Source organism: Cyphomyrmex costatus, unplaced genomic scaffold (genome assembly GCF_001594065.2).
Source record: "Cyphomyrmex costatus isolate MS0001 unplaced genomic scaffold, Ccosl1.0 scaffold415, whole genome shotgun sequence".
In the NCBI taxonomy this organism is placed as follows: domain Eukaryota; kingdom Metazoa; phylum Arthropoda; class Insecta; order Hymenoptera; family Formicidae; genus Cyphomyrmex; species Cyphomyrmex costatus.
In genome coordinates, this window is record NW_017278373.1 from 766,956 (window position 1) to 783,806 (window position 16,851).

General features: G+C 31.8%; 1 protein-coding gene across 4 annotated transcripts in view; it reads left to right on the forward strand.

Annotated features, from left to right (window-relative positions):
- The window catches only part of LOC108777216 (ankyrin repeat and death domain-containing protein 1A), a 29,509-nt gene extending 23,436 nt beyond the window's left edge, over window positions 1-6,073 (forward strand). The window contains exons 8-15 of one of the 4 annotated variants that reach the window (XM_018544043.1): window positions 247-345; window positions 576-674; window positions 1,318-1,416; window positions 2,720-2,815; window positions 3,275-3,509; window positions 4,261-4,401; window positions 4,685-5,092; window positions 5,558-6,073. In XM_018544043.1, coding sequence (XP_018399545.1) covers window positions 247-345; window positions 576-674; window positions 1,318-1,416; window positions 2,720-2,815; window positions 3,275-3,509; window positions 4,261-4,401; window positions 4,685-4,767 — 852 coding nt within the window. In that variant the 3' untranslated portion in view covers window positions 4,768-5,092; window positions 5,558-6,073. The remainder of the gene's footprint in view (window positions 1-246; window positions 346-575; window positions 675-1,317; window positions 1,417-2,719; window positions 2,816-3,274; window positions 3,510-4,260; window positions 4,402-4,684; window positions 5,093-5,557) is intronic. The other 3 variants (XM_018544044.1, XM_018544045.1, XM_018544046.1) reach the window with 3 other exon arrangements.
- The last annotated feature ends 10,778 nt before the right edge of the window (window positions 6,074-16,851 follow it).

Below are 16,851 nucleotides of genomic sequence, written 5' to 3' on the forward strand. Positions count from 1 at the left end.
ACAGATGAAAAAAAAAAACCAATTTAATAGGATAAACGAAATTACGCGTATAAATCTATATTAGTAGCAATTAAACATTAATATTAATTTTTCAGAATAACTCTTACAGCGAATTTATATTTTTACTTGGCGTAGCTTCGATCTAAATAATATAATTTATATAATAAAGGATCATTATTGTGCATTGCATATTTCATATTACAATCATTATTTCATATGATTAATCTATATCAACTATCTCTTCAGGAGGGTTTTACTCCCCTTCATGTCGCCGCAAGTCAAGGATGCAAAGGAATACTCGACTCCATGATTCAGCACGGAGCAGATCTTAACAAGCAGTGTAAGGTACAGATATATCTCGGTATTTCCAAATATGATCCGTGCGGATACTACCGCATGCATAACGACTACCAATATTTTGTCGATGCATTATTATACACAGGAATACCTCGACAATCGATCGCAAGCACACAATCGCAATGCAATGAATAAAATTAAATGTCGGGAAGAAAATAGAACGTAAAAGAATTTTCACCGGAACAAATTGTTCGAATTTGTTTCATTATCTGTTGCAGAACGGTAACACACCTTTACACCTGGCCTGCCAAAACAACGAAGTAGAAACGGTAGAGATATTAATTAACAAAGGTGTCGACCTCAATTGTTTGAATCTGGTATGTAAAACGAGAACTACATTTTGTGTACTCTTAATAACATTGGCCGATACAATTTCCTTTTTCTTATATTAAATTGAACTGATAGGGTGTTTCTTATAGTATTTTTTGCGCTAATTTCATATTTATTTGGCAAATTCATGAGAAAAGCAGAGTTTTAAAATAACATGCATTAAAAAATTCTTTTACTTATTTCTTCTATTTAGACATAAATAAATGATTTATAGAGAAAACTGTACAACTGAATTTAATATAATTTTCTACTTATTAAAAAATTTCTCAAACAAACAATATTATTTCAATTTAAAAAAAGGTCACACATATAACAAGCAATTCAAAATACATAAATATTGTATTTAAAAAAAGATATCAGTTACAGAAAATTGAAATTCATAGAATAAGTTCTAACTTCCTTTTCAGAATCAACATCAATAAATACATAAGAATCAGGCAAAATTATTCATTTAATAAAATCATTATCAATCAGTGTAATCATCGTGAGATTGCACAAACGCGTTACCGCAAGCAATATTACACTTGCCAACCTTCAGACTAAAATTAAAATTTTTACAACTATATACGATATCGGAAAACTTGCAATAAGGATTGTTTGATTTTTCCATTTCCTATCGATTTGCTTCAGAGACTTCAATCGTCCATACATATCGCGGCTGAGATGGGACATACAGATATTTGCGAATTACTTCTTGCGGCAGGCGCGAATATCGAGCAAAAAGAACAGGTAAATACGTTTATGTAGTTTAGAGGTAAAACTGGATATTATCGTGTTATCCTTTGACGATATAATTAACTGAATCCGTTTGTGTTTCATATAAACCATATTATCGACGCTTGACTAAATTTATGGACATTGCCTCGTTATCGAATAAATTGCCATGAGTTTAGAGCTTGCACTGTGGTAGAATTACAATCAAGCACAAATTATTCAATAGTCAATTAAACTTTACTCATAAATTAATTGAACCCGTTTGATAATTTAAATCGTAATTTTTACAACATGAAAGAAAGTTCACGAGATGCGAGAACTAATAAAAAAGAGAATCTATTTAAATCTCCGTAAAATGTTGAAATTGTATGTTATAAATACAAATAAAGATAACTGTTTGGTTGTATATTATTACATTCTTTAATAATGCCTTAATTAAAAGATCCGCTTTAATGGTGACCTTCTACATTACAATGCTTTAAATCCAATCAAGATAACATTACCACAGTGCAAGTTTATTAGAAATCAAGATTATTCCACATGAACAAATTAAGCTAATACCCGACATGTTAATTATAAAAATGTTAATGAAATTAATGAGAGTACTTATACTCGTAAAATAACGAAACTTTAATGATTTATTTTCCAATATATAGTAAATGCAAAAAATATTTATATAAGGAAGTTATTTTTTTAAAACTTTTAAAACCTTAACTTTTAAATTTTTCTTAAATCCTGTTTTTAAAAAGCAAACGTTAAGTAGCAACTTATTGGTAAAAACAGTATATTTCTTAAAATCATTTTACTAAAAAGAATGTGTAACAATTAAAATATACATATTATTTTAAAAATAAACAAAAATAAAAATTGTTTGGATACACAAAAAGTATTCGTCGAAAAATTTAGATCAGGAAGAGAAACTCTTATTTATATTAGGACAAAACTAATTTACATTCTTTTTACATTCTGTTTATGAATATTTTGTTTCTTGCAACTTTTTGTTTTGTAGAAGCGCTACGAAAAAAAGTGCTGTAAAAGATTCAATCTTAAGACACAGCTCTAATAATATAACATCCCACTCTTGATTAACACATTGGACGAAAAGTCTGTTGCGCGTGCACGGTACGAAAGGAACGTCGATTCCGTCGACAATGTGACACGTGCCACGAGAAATTGACTCGCGCTATTTGCAGAAAGCAGCAAACGTCTTATTCCTGATCCAGCGCGCTGCGGTTAACGCGATATGGGTGCCGGATTGACGGCAACCGTCGCAAACTTCATAATAAAGTTAAACCGAAGTTTATCCTGACATTTACAGAGCGGCCGTACACCACTTTACATTGCGGCGAGGGGCAGTTTCACAGCCATCGTCGACATGATCATTAAGACCGCTAGATTAGATTATCCGACCCCGGTAGGTACACATCGACCGTAGTTACAAGAATTTCGCTCAACGTTAAACGTCTTTTCTTACCTCGAAATATCAAAGACGATAAAAAAAAAATAGAGAATATGTGATATTAACAGCCTCTCGCATATTTCAATCGCAAAAGGTGTCAATTTTAATTTATTTAGATCGTTTTTTACATCGCATTAATGTATAATTTAATGTATAATTCTGTAAAAATTTTATATTGCTTCAAATACTGTTCCAACAAAGGACACAAATTCGTGCGAGTCTAAATTTTAAACAAGGATACATGTTTTTAGTCACTACCTGACATACAGCACCGATCAATAATATTACAGCAATATTATTAATAACATTGCAATATTGTTACGAGCTTTGGTGTTATATGAATAAAGTCTGCTTGTCCTATATGTATTAAATTAAAATCAGATATGGTGACCAGAATAACAAATTGAATTTAAGGAAATTTCAAATTCTGACAAGGAGGTTCGAGAGTTGACTCCGGCACGAAGATGGTGGAGAGAAGGATCGCGTGGTGGCAGCATCTCCAGCAATAATGATCGTCTCTCGAAGCAAATCCGATCCGTTCTTTGGAAATTGGCCTACAAACAACTTGCTCCTGAAGATTGGAAGAAATTAGCTTTTCACTGGGCCTTCACTTCTGATCAGATCAGAGCTATCGAACATCAGTATACGGGTAAATCGATATTATGTATCGTAACATTAGTCTCTCATCGCAATTAATTAATTACGTTCTCAGAATATCAAAATTATTTATTTAGTTTCATATATATGTTGTATCTTAAAAAAAAAAAATGTTAAAATTTAGAATTAAAAACACCTCTTTCAGTTAAAGATTTTAAAAAATAATCACGGAGTCTAAAATTCATACAGCACAGATCATTCTAACCAAATTGTTACGTTCCAGCAATATTGCAGAAACATTGCAAACATTGTTGCAAGCTTCTGTACCATATGAAAAGCTATATCGAGGTACAAAATATGATAGCGAATTCAGTTGGACTAGTGCATACTCACAATCAGTACATATTAGTCGCTATACATTTATCTAATATTAGAGCATAAGTGAAATAGAAACATATTTCGAATCATAAAATACATATTTTACCAAACAGTAATAAAGTATATTAAGGATTTTGCGGTTTAACCCATTTCTATATTAATGCTAAACACATCTTTACACGTCAATATATATACAGCAGCTATACTGGCAATACGCGAGTATGTCCAACCGAATTCACTATAAGATTACTCACGGATGATTGATTATATTAATTTTATAAGCCAACTTTAACTAAATATAGTCAAAAAAAGAAATATAGATTTACCCAATCCTGCGTAAAATTAATTGCTGATTGTTCGTGCGGATTTGTACCTCAATGTTCCTATAGTGCGTCTAGAGCAGCCTTATGAAAAGGACGATAAAGCTCCAATTATAGGTCCCGCGAGTTTCAAAGAGCACGGATATCGAATGTTAATGATTTGGGCCTCCGGATTAAATCCAGACGTACCACTGATAAAAGAGCTCTGTGAAGCATTATCAGCGGTGGACAAGCAAGCAGTTGCTGGTATATATTTATATATAATCTGGTTTATTCCGGTATATATATTTATACATATAGCACATATAAACCCGTTTTTTTATTACTATTGTTATCCAATTGTTATCTCAACGAACTTCTTACTACGCGCTGTAAAAATATCCCTTATTCGCAAGGATAACAACGCATTACAGCGCGGCTGACGTTTATAGAGATAACAATAACAATCGTAATATATATCTAAGATTGAATTTCATATAGAATAGAATTTTTTGCAACGAGATTCTATTTGCTTTCACTGATTTTGCAGATTCCATTCGTAAACAAATGGAGCAAGATGATAATAAGATAAAATCGGAAGGACAACGATGTCATAAATGCTCCATTGCGTGAATATCTACAAGTGCCAAGTTCACACGCAAATTCTACATACATATGAGAATGTAATTTGAATGAAAACTGTAATTTGCGACGTAAAACGTAATAGCTGTTGTCAAAAACTTACCTGCATTTTAATGAGAAGAGTTCGACATGGCAAATGCCATTAACGAAGAATTTACGAGAAAGATAAAAAATACATACGATGTTGTATAAATACCTTTTGTACCAACAATTCGCAATGTTACACAAATTCTTAGGACACGAATTATGAGTACAATTTATGGCGCAGGTATAGCTATCACTATTTTGAAAGAACAAGAATTTCTTATAAAATCAGGTATGTAATTCAACAGTGTATACCGACATACACTAAGTATAGCGAGGGGGTAACCACTATCTGAAATATTGTCCCACAGATTACATGATTTCATTTAATTTTATATAACTTTATTTGATGACGAATAATTTTTCCTCACTATATATGCGGTCATTTGGTAAAATAAACGATTTTATTTAATATTACACAATTATTTCTTGTAATTGTCGGATTATATATCGAAATTTTATATAAATTTTATAATGATTTCAGAGACTCCGTTCCACGATTACATTAAGTGATTACCCCCTCGAAGTATAGTGTATAATACATTTTTTTTAGTCAAAATTTAATGTTTAAACCTAACAACGCGAATAAGACTTATCTGGAACAAAACTATAAAGTAATTTATCGATGTCATTACATTAAAAAAATCGATTTGAAAATCCGAAAAGAATAAGATTCATAATAAATTATTACTTCTAGTAATTGGACCAGACGGATTGCATAATCGTATCTTATTGTATTGTAGAAAAATTGATTGAAGATTGTAAGTACTTACAGTAGCTTCTCATTCACTCTCTATAAAATAAAAATTCTATGGACCCGCTATCATCGCTGGGTTAAATGATATTATTTGCACAATGCGACAACAGGGAGGAAGGTATTTGAATTATATACAAATATGTGCAAAAAACGGATACTTAAAACAGAGTATTTGAACAATTATATACGAAACCAAGCCGTCCTAAGCTAATCTTAATTTAAGCAGACTATCATAATTTCGTTTTGATGATTCTTTTATAGAGAAACGCCTCTATTATTTGTAGAAACAAAAGTACAGTTAGTATACAGAAGCCATCGAAAAAGTGGTACAATTATAAAATCAAAGTAACAATCGAACGTAGACTCTTCGGAATAATATTAATAACGCATAGATTAAGTGTGAGAGTAAATTTTGCAGGGCTTTCGATGTGATAACAGTTTATTAGATTAGATCTCAAATGAAGAACACAATATAAAATCGATAAATAGATATGCGATTATCGCATGGTTCTCGAGAGAGACAATCTACATATCTGAAATTTACAAATTTAGACTCTTAACTACGAACGACAACATTATATGTAATTTTATCTTATATTACGTAAAAATTATATAAACTAAAAATTATGAAATTTTGATTACATGAAATCAAATGCATAATAATAAATTTGTAAGCAAGAGGAAGTAAATTATCTCCTCTCCATCATATTTAGCTTATATAATTTTATAACATTGACGACTACGTGATTTATAAATATCAAGACTAATTAAATACGAAAATACTTTTTCTGCATTTTGTCTGTGTCAAATTTTCAATTTTTTTATAAAAAAAAAAACAATTATTAACAAAGCGATAATACGAAAAATAATATAGATAAGTAAATACTTACCGCATGAATTTAAAAAAAATCATGGACTTCCGAAGCTGCTTTCTGAAAGTACGTTTTACAACAATGTACATATCTTATCTTGATGTAATAAATCGTTGTATTCTGTATATTATTGTTGCAAACATTATATAAATTATATGTGTAGAAAAATGTAAGATTTTTATAAAATTATAATTTGTAATAAGTTGTACTGACAAATAAGTTCAATTTTTCAGGAAAAAAAAAAATCCGTATCTTTCATTTCGAAATTACAAACAGAAAACCAAGGAAAATAGGATTGAAGTGGGATGTCAAACAAGATGATGTGATAAGATAACTCGTAAATAACCAACAACTCCAAGCGTTTCTATTAAAATGTGAACGTTTATTAATTCATTTGGAATATTAATTACTCTATACTATAAAAGAATGCATTTGTCTAGCTTCTTAGTTCACAGTATATGTATAACAAAATACTATAAACAATAATATAGTATCAGAGTGGTGAATAGTAAAAATGGAGATGGTACTATCAACAGCAGTCGTACCGTGACGGATTATTCCGTGACTCTTTAAATCAATATTACAGACGTTACACAACCGTAGCCTAATGCGTGTCTTCCTTCGTTGTTGCGAATCTCCGAGATCTCTTTCGAAATTTATTTCGCAGAGGTATGCCGGGACGCAGGTTCATCATGAAGTATATATCAATACGCATCTTGTAACGCACTCGGGCTTATATTCCTGATCTGCTATTTGACAATAGAATGTATTTTATGGTTGTACATGCGTATAAATGTATCTCCACATCTAAAACACTACCCTTAGACCACTATAGCAATTTTAGTAAATACATTTGGCCTTCTAACCTTATGCTATTTTTTGCTGCAGGACAACCCATGCTAGCTCCATTCGTTATGACATCTTTGCGAAAAAAATCTTGAAATAACGGTAAAAGAATTATAAGACAAATGCAGATCCGAACATGCTTTTGAAGATATCAAATTCAAATGCATAGATTAATTAATTTTTCCGAATTTCTATTCAATACGCTCTAATACCTTTTAAAGGGTTATCAATTTCAAAGAAATAAATAATCTAATAATCTTTTCGTTAATATAACGTTGCAGACGACAGTGTTAATTACCTTATAAATATAATTTCAAATTTGACTAAAAATCGGGAAAAAAAAAATTATTTCCTCATATCGGATGCTGAGACTTTTAAAGCGAGTAAATCACACAAGAAGAAAAGGAAAAACATCGAGATCATGTAGAATGATCAAATCATATATGTATGTTCACAGTGAATTAAACTTCACGCGCGTTTGTGTGACTATTCTTTTACCTCAAGTCCATAAGCCTCACGTCATCCAGTCAGTAAATTGAACAGGACGTCTAAATAAACTTCCTGCGGCAAAAATCGAAAAAAAAAATATTAGATTCTACATTCTAACGCTGTCGTCGCGCGTGCAATAATTCTAAAACTGGAAAGAACTAAGAAAGCACAAAAGAGGAGAAGCAATAATTTGATCGTTCGCAAACGAAAATGAAAAAACTCGGAAGAAACTTTACGCGGTAGGATGAACACTGTCGCTGAGAATAAACCTAATAATTGGAGCCCTCGAGTCGATTTCTCAAGTATAGCATATAAATAAAAAAAGATATTATCCTTTTGAGGGCCTTTAACATGACGGTACGTTATCCGTCCGACTGATTGTTTCCTCATTGTTTTATGACACTTTTTTTTAGCATAAAGGATAAAGACGTGTTATTTTACTGTTTCTTATACTAATCGATACTTATCCGCAGTACAGTTCCAACTTAAGGTGCATCTCAATCCGCGATCGTATATTGACTTTAATACTCGCAAGCTATTTGGTCTTTGCGCCTACTTGGACCAGATGAAGTCGCTTGTGTCTGCTATTTAATCCGAATACGCAGACATGCAAACGTGCACGAGTTTAAAAATAATAGGAAATAATAGGAAAAAAAATACAAAGCCGCACAAATCAATCGCTGTAAGAGTTTAAACCTGCCAAAAATTTATTAATGACAGATCATTGATAAGTTCTCACGAGTTATTCATCACAAATATTTAAATTTAAATGTTATTCTTTACAAAAAAAAAATTGAACTTTTTGTACAAAAGTTATCGTCAATTATCTGTGTATATATTACACATATTATATATCATTATCTTTAATATATAATATATAATCTTTTTTTATAGTTATCCAAGATATAAAATTATAAATTTTATAAACTTTTAGAAATTATATAATTAATAGTAATTATGATGTCGAATTTCAATTGTAAAAACCGTAGCAATTTCTTGACTTCATTCAAAAACTTCAACGACAAATTTTAGGTGCACGATATTCAGGACGAAAAGTCAAGTGGTCTAAAATCGATTTCAACTTTAAATCGGAATTTGCTGCACATACATAAAAGTATCTCCGACATACAACCTCGCGAGTGGCACCAATCAATGAAGTGTCGTATTAGATCTTAAATCTACTTGACACTCGCTTGAATCGCTGTAACGTTCTACTTTTTCCATCACGGGTTCCGCAGTTTTTCTCTTTCCCTGTTGTGTACACCTATAAAAGTCGAGCTTTGCGAGCAACAACATTGCCTCTTCCTCGGTTGTGTTCACGCATTTATTGTACATCCCACGAAGTATCATACGTCGATCTCTTTTTCTTCACGTATTTTCTCCAACGTAGAAACGCAGATTTGAAGTAAAATAGGACATGTGTGTGTGTTCTCTATTACCGATATAAACTGCCTTGCAATAAGTATACATACGAATGTGTACATTAGCAACAAAAAAGGGGAAGGATCTCAAACCGAAGCCGAGACCGATTTTTGTCTTATTCCTTTTAGCGACGGTAAGGATGATAATTGTTGGTGTTCGACGTAGATCCTGTGTAACCCCTTTGGGGCCCACCGCCGTAGTTGTCAGTTCCTGGCGCAGCAGGAACACTCGACCCGTATCTGGCGCCTGTATAGAATCGCACAAAAGAACATAGTACTATGTGCCAGGACGTGGCAAGAGGACGTAATCGGAGAAGGTGGTAACATAGAGCAATAGCTCGCGTCATTCTACAACAACTCAAGAGACTGATCCTCGATGAAAGATCTGAGTATGTAAAAAGCGGAGGAAACTTGACATTTTTGCAATCCAAATCACAGATGATCATAAATAGATAAAATTTTGATAATACTTTCACCATTGAGTTTAAATTCTTCGGAGATATGCATCAGCCATCGACATAAATCTTATGAAATTTGTGTACATTGTGTTATTATTAATGATTTAAATAGTTTTTATATATATTAATATATGCATATATTCAGAAATTTATTACAGTTAATTCAAATAAATGTGATATTCGTACTATAATTTCAAGTTATTAAAAGTATTCTTTACTACGAAATATCGTAGCAATTTGGAGATACAATATTTTTAAATTGATAGGATTGCAAAAAGTTAAAATTATTGGAATTAACTAAAAAAATTAATTAACTTGGGCAATAAAGGAGCTAAACTTTTCACAAACTCCAAATCTAATCGATAATGAATATTTCAGATCAAATAATTACCAATTAATAATAAAATAATAATTACAATTTAAGCGTTTTATTATTATCAATAGCACATTGCGATCGTAAAGATGGATTTGATTGGATTAATCTAAGAAATCAATATTATTGAAAAATAAATTACTGAAAGATGAATAATTGTACAAATAACTGTACACACACACAATCTAAAAAGTATAATTCACGATATATGAATAAAATAAATAAAACACACACTATGAGAAAAAATTACGCTATGTAAACTCATATTTAATTATTGTATATAAGTTAAGCGTTAGAAATTCCCAATCACAATTTATAATAGATTTCACTTTTAAAAAAATTATATCTGTTCACAAACGAAAAAAAGATAATATTAAGAGAAAATTACAAGAAAATAAATACTGCCTTTTTTTTAGATCGCTTAGATTCATAAATATTTAACTAATTCTCTACTGTAATAATATACATAACAGCTAGGTAAAGATAAAAGAAACAACATGAAAATATAAAATAAGAACAAAGAGAAGACCAAAAATATTTGGAGCAAGCAAAAGTGAAATCTGGAAGGAAAACATTCTGAAGGTACTACGTGTAGGATCAGAGAATATATGTCTCGCATCTGAAACGATCTGAGGCGCAGAATGGATAGGTAAATGGATAGATAGATAAATAAATGAATTGATGGATGGAAGAATGGGTGAACGGACAAATGGAGTTTTGCGGAAGGTAATTTGAAAACTCTCGAGAGCAAACGGGCTGAATTAATATCACCGATCTATATATAATAGATCTCGAAAGAGATTTCACACATCTTCTTTCCGTATCCGAGAGATCCGAGCGTGCATCATAGCAGTGGCTTTTAGGACCTCCAGACGAGTTTCGAATCGCGACGAGTTCGTGACTAATTTGCAAAAAGGGACGCTTGAAAAACGGGTCAACTCGTTTGCACCAACTTTACATCTGTTCACGGCAAGACGCAAAACCGGAACGTCAACGCGATTTATCGATTCCTCTTTAACGCTTTCCAATTCAATCTGATATAAAAACCGTTTTTGCATTTAGAAAAATATTTCGATCAAATATCGAGTCGAAAAAAGCGTTCCTTTCTGAAATTAATTCAGCGATATAACTAATTAACAGCCTGTTCAATTAATAATTTATAATCTTAATATTCAGTTTTTTCGTCTAATTAGAAGCTGAAGATTAAATAATATGTAAAAAAACAATAAGAGTGGTATTTTTTTCGAAGATAATAGACATCGTACTATCATTATTATTATCATTAGTGCTTGCAATTGAAAAGCGTTAAAATACATGTTATCTTTTAATAGCTTATACTTTTAACGTTTAATTACTTAAGACAATTATAGAAACATCGTCGCGATTAAAGATAACACATATATATCCATAAAAAGGCGGAACACACCTTAATACTTACTATAAAGATACTACACTCTAAAAATTAAGCGATAAAATTTAATGTTAGCTTAATAATGAAAATCGTACAGCTAACATATGTAACGGTGGCTTAGTTAATCTTACTGTATAAAACCGAGCGCACTTACTTCTGACTAATTTAATTAATTAATCCTTACTCGATAATCTTACTGCGCGCCATCTCGATTGCTGGAAATGAGCTTAAAGTCACCGCTCTATAAAATTAACAAATTGCAATATATAATCAAAACTATAGAGATACAACCGGCACGTAATACGCGCATAGGGAGATTCCGGCCGAAAGTTGTGTGAGTCCATTCTTGCACTCATTCCCTCGCACTCTCTTTCGTTTACTGCCACTCTTTCGCATCCTTTCTTGCCCTTTCCCGTCTACTCGCGCACTTATGAAAACTTGTTTCTCTCAATCGTTCGTTTGACGTCGGACGGTCTTTTAACGCCTATAGGGATGGTAATTCGTGTGTTGAGTCAAGGAGAACCGTTGAGGACCAGGAGCTGCGTCTCCGTTGGGAATAAAGGTCGGACTTCCGGTTTCGACGGTTTTGAATTTAGGGATCGGGAGAATATCTGCGGGAAAAAAAAGGTAAGGAAGATCGTTAGAGCTCGTTTCATCTCTGGGAATGCACGTTTCTCCCTCGAGTGCCACTCCTTTGGAGGAAATTCCCGAGTGAGTTTCGTGCAACGGGTCGAGGTAGTTACGAAATGACAGAAAAGGGATTAGAGAGGAAAGTGGTGGATAAAGGTTCACGAGCGTTTTCTCTTCGAAGATGGCCTTACTTCAAGTAGTTGAGCACGATTTCATGAAGCTCCTATTTTAACCCTTTAACCGAGTTTTTCTTTTCACAACATTAATACTATAATTATATATTCTATGTTCTCATTGCAGCCTAATAATCTAAGTCTTATCTAAAATTATTGTTTATATATATATGATAATATAATACGAATTCAAAAGCATCGTACATTATAATACACACAAATTATCTCTATATCAAATAGCTTATAAATTAGAAATCGTATTATCTAAAAATTTGTCCTGAGTTTATTTAATTGAAAATTATATATATATATGTACCATTCTCTGATAACGATGCACTTTTGGACGAACTTTTCATCATCTAATTGTAAATAATATATATATATATCTACATACGTGTAAGTTATATCTACATACTAATATATGAAACTATATTACGATATTAAACGTATAAAAATTATACGCATATTAAAATTACGGACGCCAGTAAAATATTTTAACTGCCTGCCCGGTTAATGGGTTAATGGATTAAGTGTATATACTTAAATATTAAGCTTCTATTTATAAACATGTCAACACTAATGATTCAAATAATGCAAATCTCCATTATGAAATTTCATGAAACGAACAAAAGATTTTAAAAACTTTTAAAATAAATTTATACTTTATATATTTCAACCACCTTCAAGTAAATATACGAAAGTGCTGACATGTCGAATACCAGGCCAACTCGAAACTGAGACTTTTCCGTTGCAACGCAAATGAATTCGTTATAGAAAAGTAGAAGTTATTTCCAGTGCAACAGCTTTCAATATAGTAATTATTATACAGGATAACACGCCTCAGATTCGAGAGAACATGGCGGGATATGTATGTTGGGACGCGCATAAAACACTGCACTAATTAAAAAGCTTGTCTCCACCGTTTCCGATACGTTCTGAATATATGCGACAATGAAAATCCAAAGAATCCATTCGATCAATATTTTCTAACAGTGGACCACCTCTGTAATTCCGTTTTCTCATTAATGACAGCAACACCGTGCATACGAAAATCGTCGCGCTATCGACTCAATAATTTCCGCATAAAAAGCACCCACATCAATTTTTACATCAAAAAATCTTGTTCTACGTATAAAATATAAATATATTCGTGATATATTGCCTTTCCAATGAAATATTGTACGATGTTGATGTAGCCCCGCATTTCAATTGGGCGCATATGATCGCGTATGCACGGTAGAACTCGCAATGCATAATTGCAAAACAGAAGCGGCAAAAAGAAAGAAGGAGTTACGTGGAACGCATGGTGTCGATGGCATTGATCTGAGGGATCGAAGGGAATCGATCGACGGACAGGTGCGCACCATTGCAATCATAGTTCTAAGAAAACACATGTAATCTCTCTTTTCTCGCGCACTCGCATTCTCGCTACCATTCGCTCCATCTACATATTGTATATAAATTATATATATTAAATTATATATAAATTTGTTTAAAAAAACTTGTTTTTAATGATATTTAGACTAATCACTGGCACTCACATACAGTATCCCGCGATAATAGCTCTAAATATACTAGTACGATCGTCACTAGAAATAAAAATTTATGTTGTGCAGTGTTTTAAGTCTCTCAACCACATGAAGTTAATTACATATAACTACATAAGGAGCGATCTAATTTAAGTGAAGGGATCGAGATTAGTTTAAGTGATAAGAATTTTTTTTTCATCAATATCATTTTCTATTTAATCATAATTTCTCATAATCTATACCAGTGTATTTTTATGATTTTCTCTATATTATATCGTCATAATAATCAGCATATCAACTTATCCATCATTATATCATTATATATATATTGTGTTGTATATAGATTTATGTATATATAATATTTTATATATATATATGTCTCATTATGATCGTTATTATTAATATTATTAATATATCTTAAGTATCAATTAATCAATTAATCCACTAGAAACACCGTTAAGCATATTATATATATATTTATATATGTGTGTGTGTGTGTGTGTGTGTGTGTGTGTGTGTGTGTGTGTATTTAATGAATAATAATAGCAGTAAGTATAATCATAGTAATAATAATAGTATAAGTAGTAGTTGTAATAGTAATAATAATGGTAGTAGTAATATATAATAATAGTAATAGTACAGTAACTATCATAATAGTACTGTTATTTTATGAGTCGTCGAGAATGGGAGGAGGGAATAAGATCGTATGGTGTATGACGTACTCGTATGGGCTAGATAACATGACAAAAGCAACGGTATACACGTGTGCGTGTGTATATGTGTGTACGTATTCGTTTATCGACAAAAATTAAATGATAAAGCAATTAATCGCAAATTGTTACAAATATCTCACTTATTCGTATATCTATATGCATATAATTGCATCAAACACGAGAAATACATTTCGTAAAAAAATATATAGTCCTTGCAATTGATGGAATTAATTACATACAGATAAATAAAATTTATTAAGTAATTTACGAGTAATTTATTAATTCCTTAATGTTTGTCGACAAACGTATATGTGTCAAAAACAAAAAGGAATAACGAGAAGAAATCGGCGGAACGAGTAGACGTCAATCTCTTCTATTTGAACTATCCTATTTTTACTGTTACACGTTAGATTGATTAACATCCTTCCTTCGAAGGCACGTCAAAGATTCTTTCGAAAAAAACGAACATACACGTTTTTCTATAGCATACATTTTTTTTCTTGGACTATTTGTATGCCTAGCTTTGATTCACCCTCTTTCGTCTACTGCCCGCCTATCTATCGACTTTCAATCCTTTCGAATTTCCTCATCGATCCTTTTATCTCTGAACCTGATCTATGTCAGTCATCTGTAGGATTCACTTTCAAAGTGCCTATCTCAACTGATTTCAATATCTAACTTCTAAACATCCCTTTTCATTCCAACTTCTGCTTATGTCTCAGAATATATCATTATCAATTATTCAATTAATAAATTTGCTCCCGATATTTCTATCATATGCTTATATATTTAGTACTATACGTAACGTCATCGTCGTATCAATGTAACGTTTTCTATAAATTTCAAATAAACCAATTCACATTAACCATTATAGAACCATCGCCAATATTTAACATCATATTTTCAAACAAGATATTTAATGGAACGTGATGATTTTTATTTCATATAGCGTAAAACAAAAAAAGCATTTCAATGTTGTAAGTAACATATCATACAGATCAGCAGGATCGTTTTTATTTGAAGTCTTGATTTAAATCATACTCGTATACTTTTCTTACACTCTCTTAAAACAAATACAATATTTTAGATTTATTTCAAAAAAACTGTTTGATGTGTGTAAGATGGCACTTTTTTGCAACATCTCACGGAAAATACATGAGATGCTGTTGGAAGCACATTAAAACGCAATATCGAAAAGTATTGGCTTGCAATATTATTTAAGATATAAATTTTAATATTCCTATTATGTGACTGAGCTAAAAAACTACGTTCAAGAGATTTCGTGCTTTGTACAACCAAAAACACGAGGAACGTAAAATGAATTTAAAAAATCCTTTCAAATGAGATATTTGATTAAAATATTGCATTCCATATATTTTTACTAATTAAAATCGTAATTACATATAAAAATATATTCCAATGGAATTCATATAATAGAAAAATTATATAAAAAATATAGAGTATCTTTGTGTTGTTACACGCATATTAATTCAATGGTAATATTCATAAGTTATATTAAAGTCCGTAATATAGTTCCATTGAGCAAATAAAATTGTCAAAAATGACTTGTAACAGATGTTTCATTGAAAAATGATCGTTTTGGCATAAAATGACTCGACGAAAAACAATTTGACGATATTCGATGACGGTTCGACGTTACGTATAGGTTAAATTTTAATTTATAATGCAGCTTAATTAAACTTCGGCACGTGCATTCGTTAATCTCGAAGGAACGCCTCGACCAACTTCGGTCCCATCACACCCACGCCACGCAGACTACATCAATAAAATTGCGGAGCTCTATTCACGTGAAACAAACGCAGAAATTCGCATCACGTCAATTCAATCTGATACGTGTATCGAAAATACCGTTCATGCCTCCCTTTCATTTATCGTTCGCCCACGCCAATCTCCCATGGTCTCTCTCCCCCACCCATCGTGTCAGAGATAACATCGCTAAAAATAGATAACGATCGTTAATTATTTTTTAACTACTTTCGTAATTTTCACTCGTCGATTCATCTCTGCTTGATTCTCCCGTTCCTTCGCTCTCGCCGTGTCCTTTTTTTATTTGCATATATAGGACACCAACACGTTCCCGACGAGTTCTATTTGACGATCGTTTCTTGTCACATTTTGATAATTAACATTACGCACGTGCCCTACGAACCTACAGAGCGCTTCATCGACATAAGGATACGTCGCGAATAGAAAAACGGAGACACAAAGACGATCGCAAAAGAAATGCGATAATCGAGAGCCTCCTTCTGTTTGATTTGTAATCACGATTTTCTTTTTTTTTTTTTTTTTTTTTTTTTT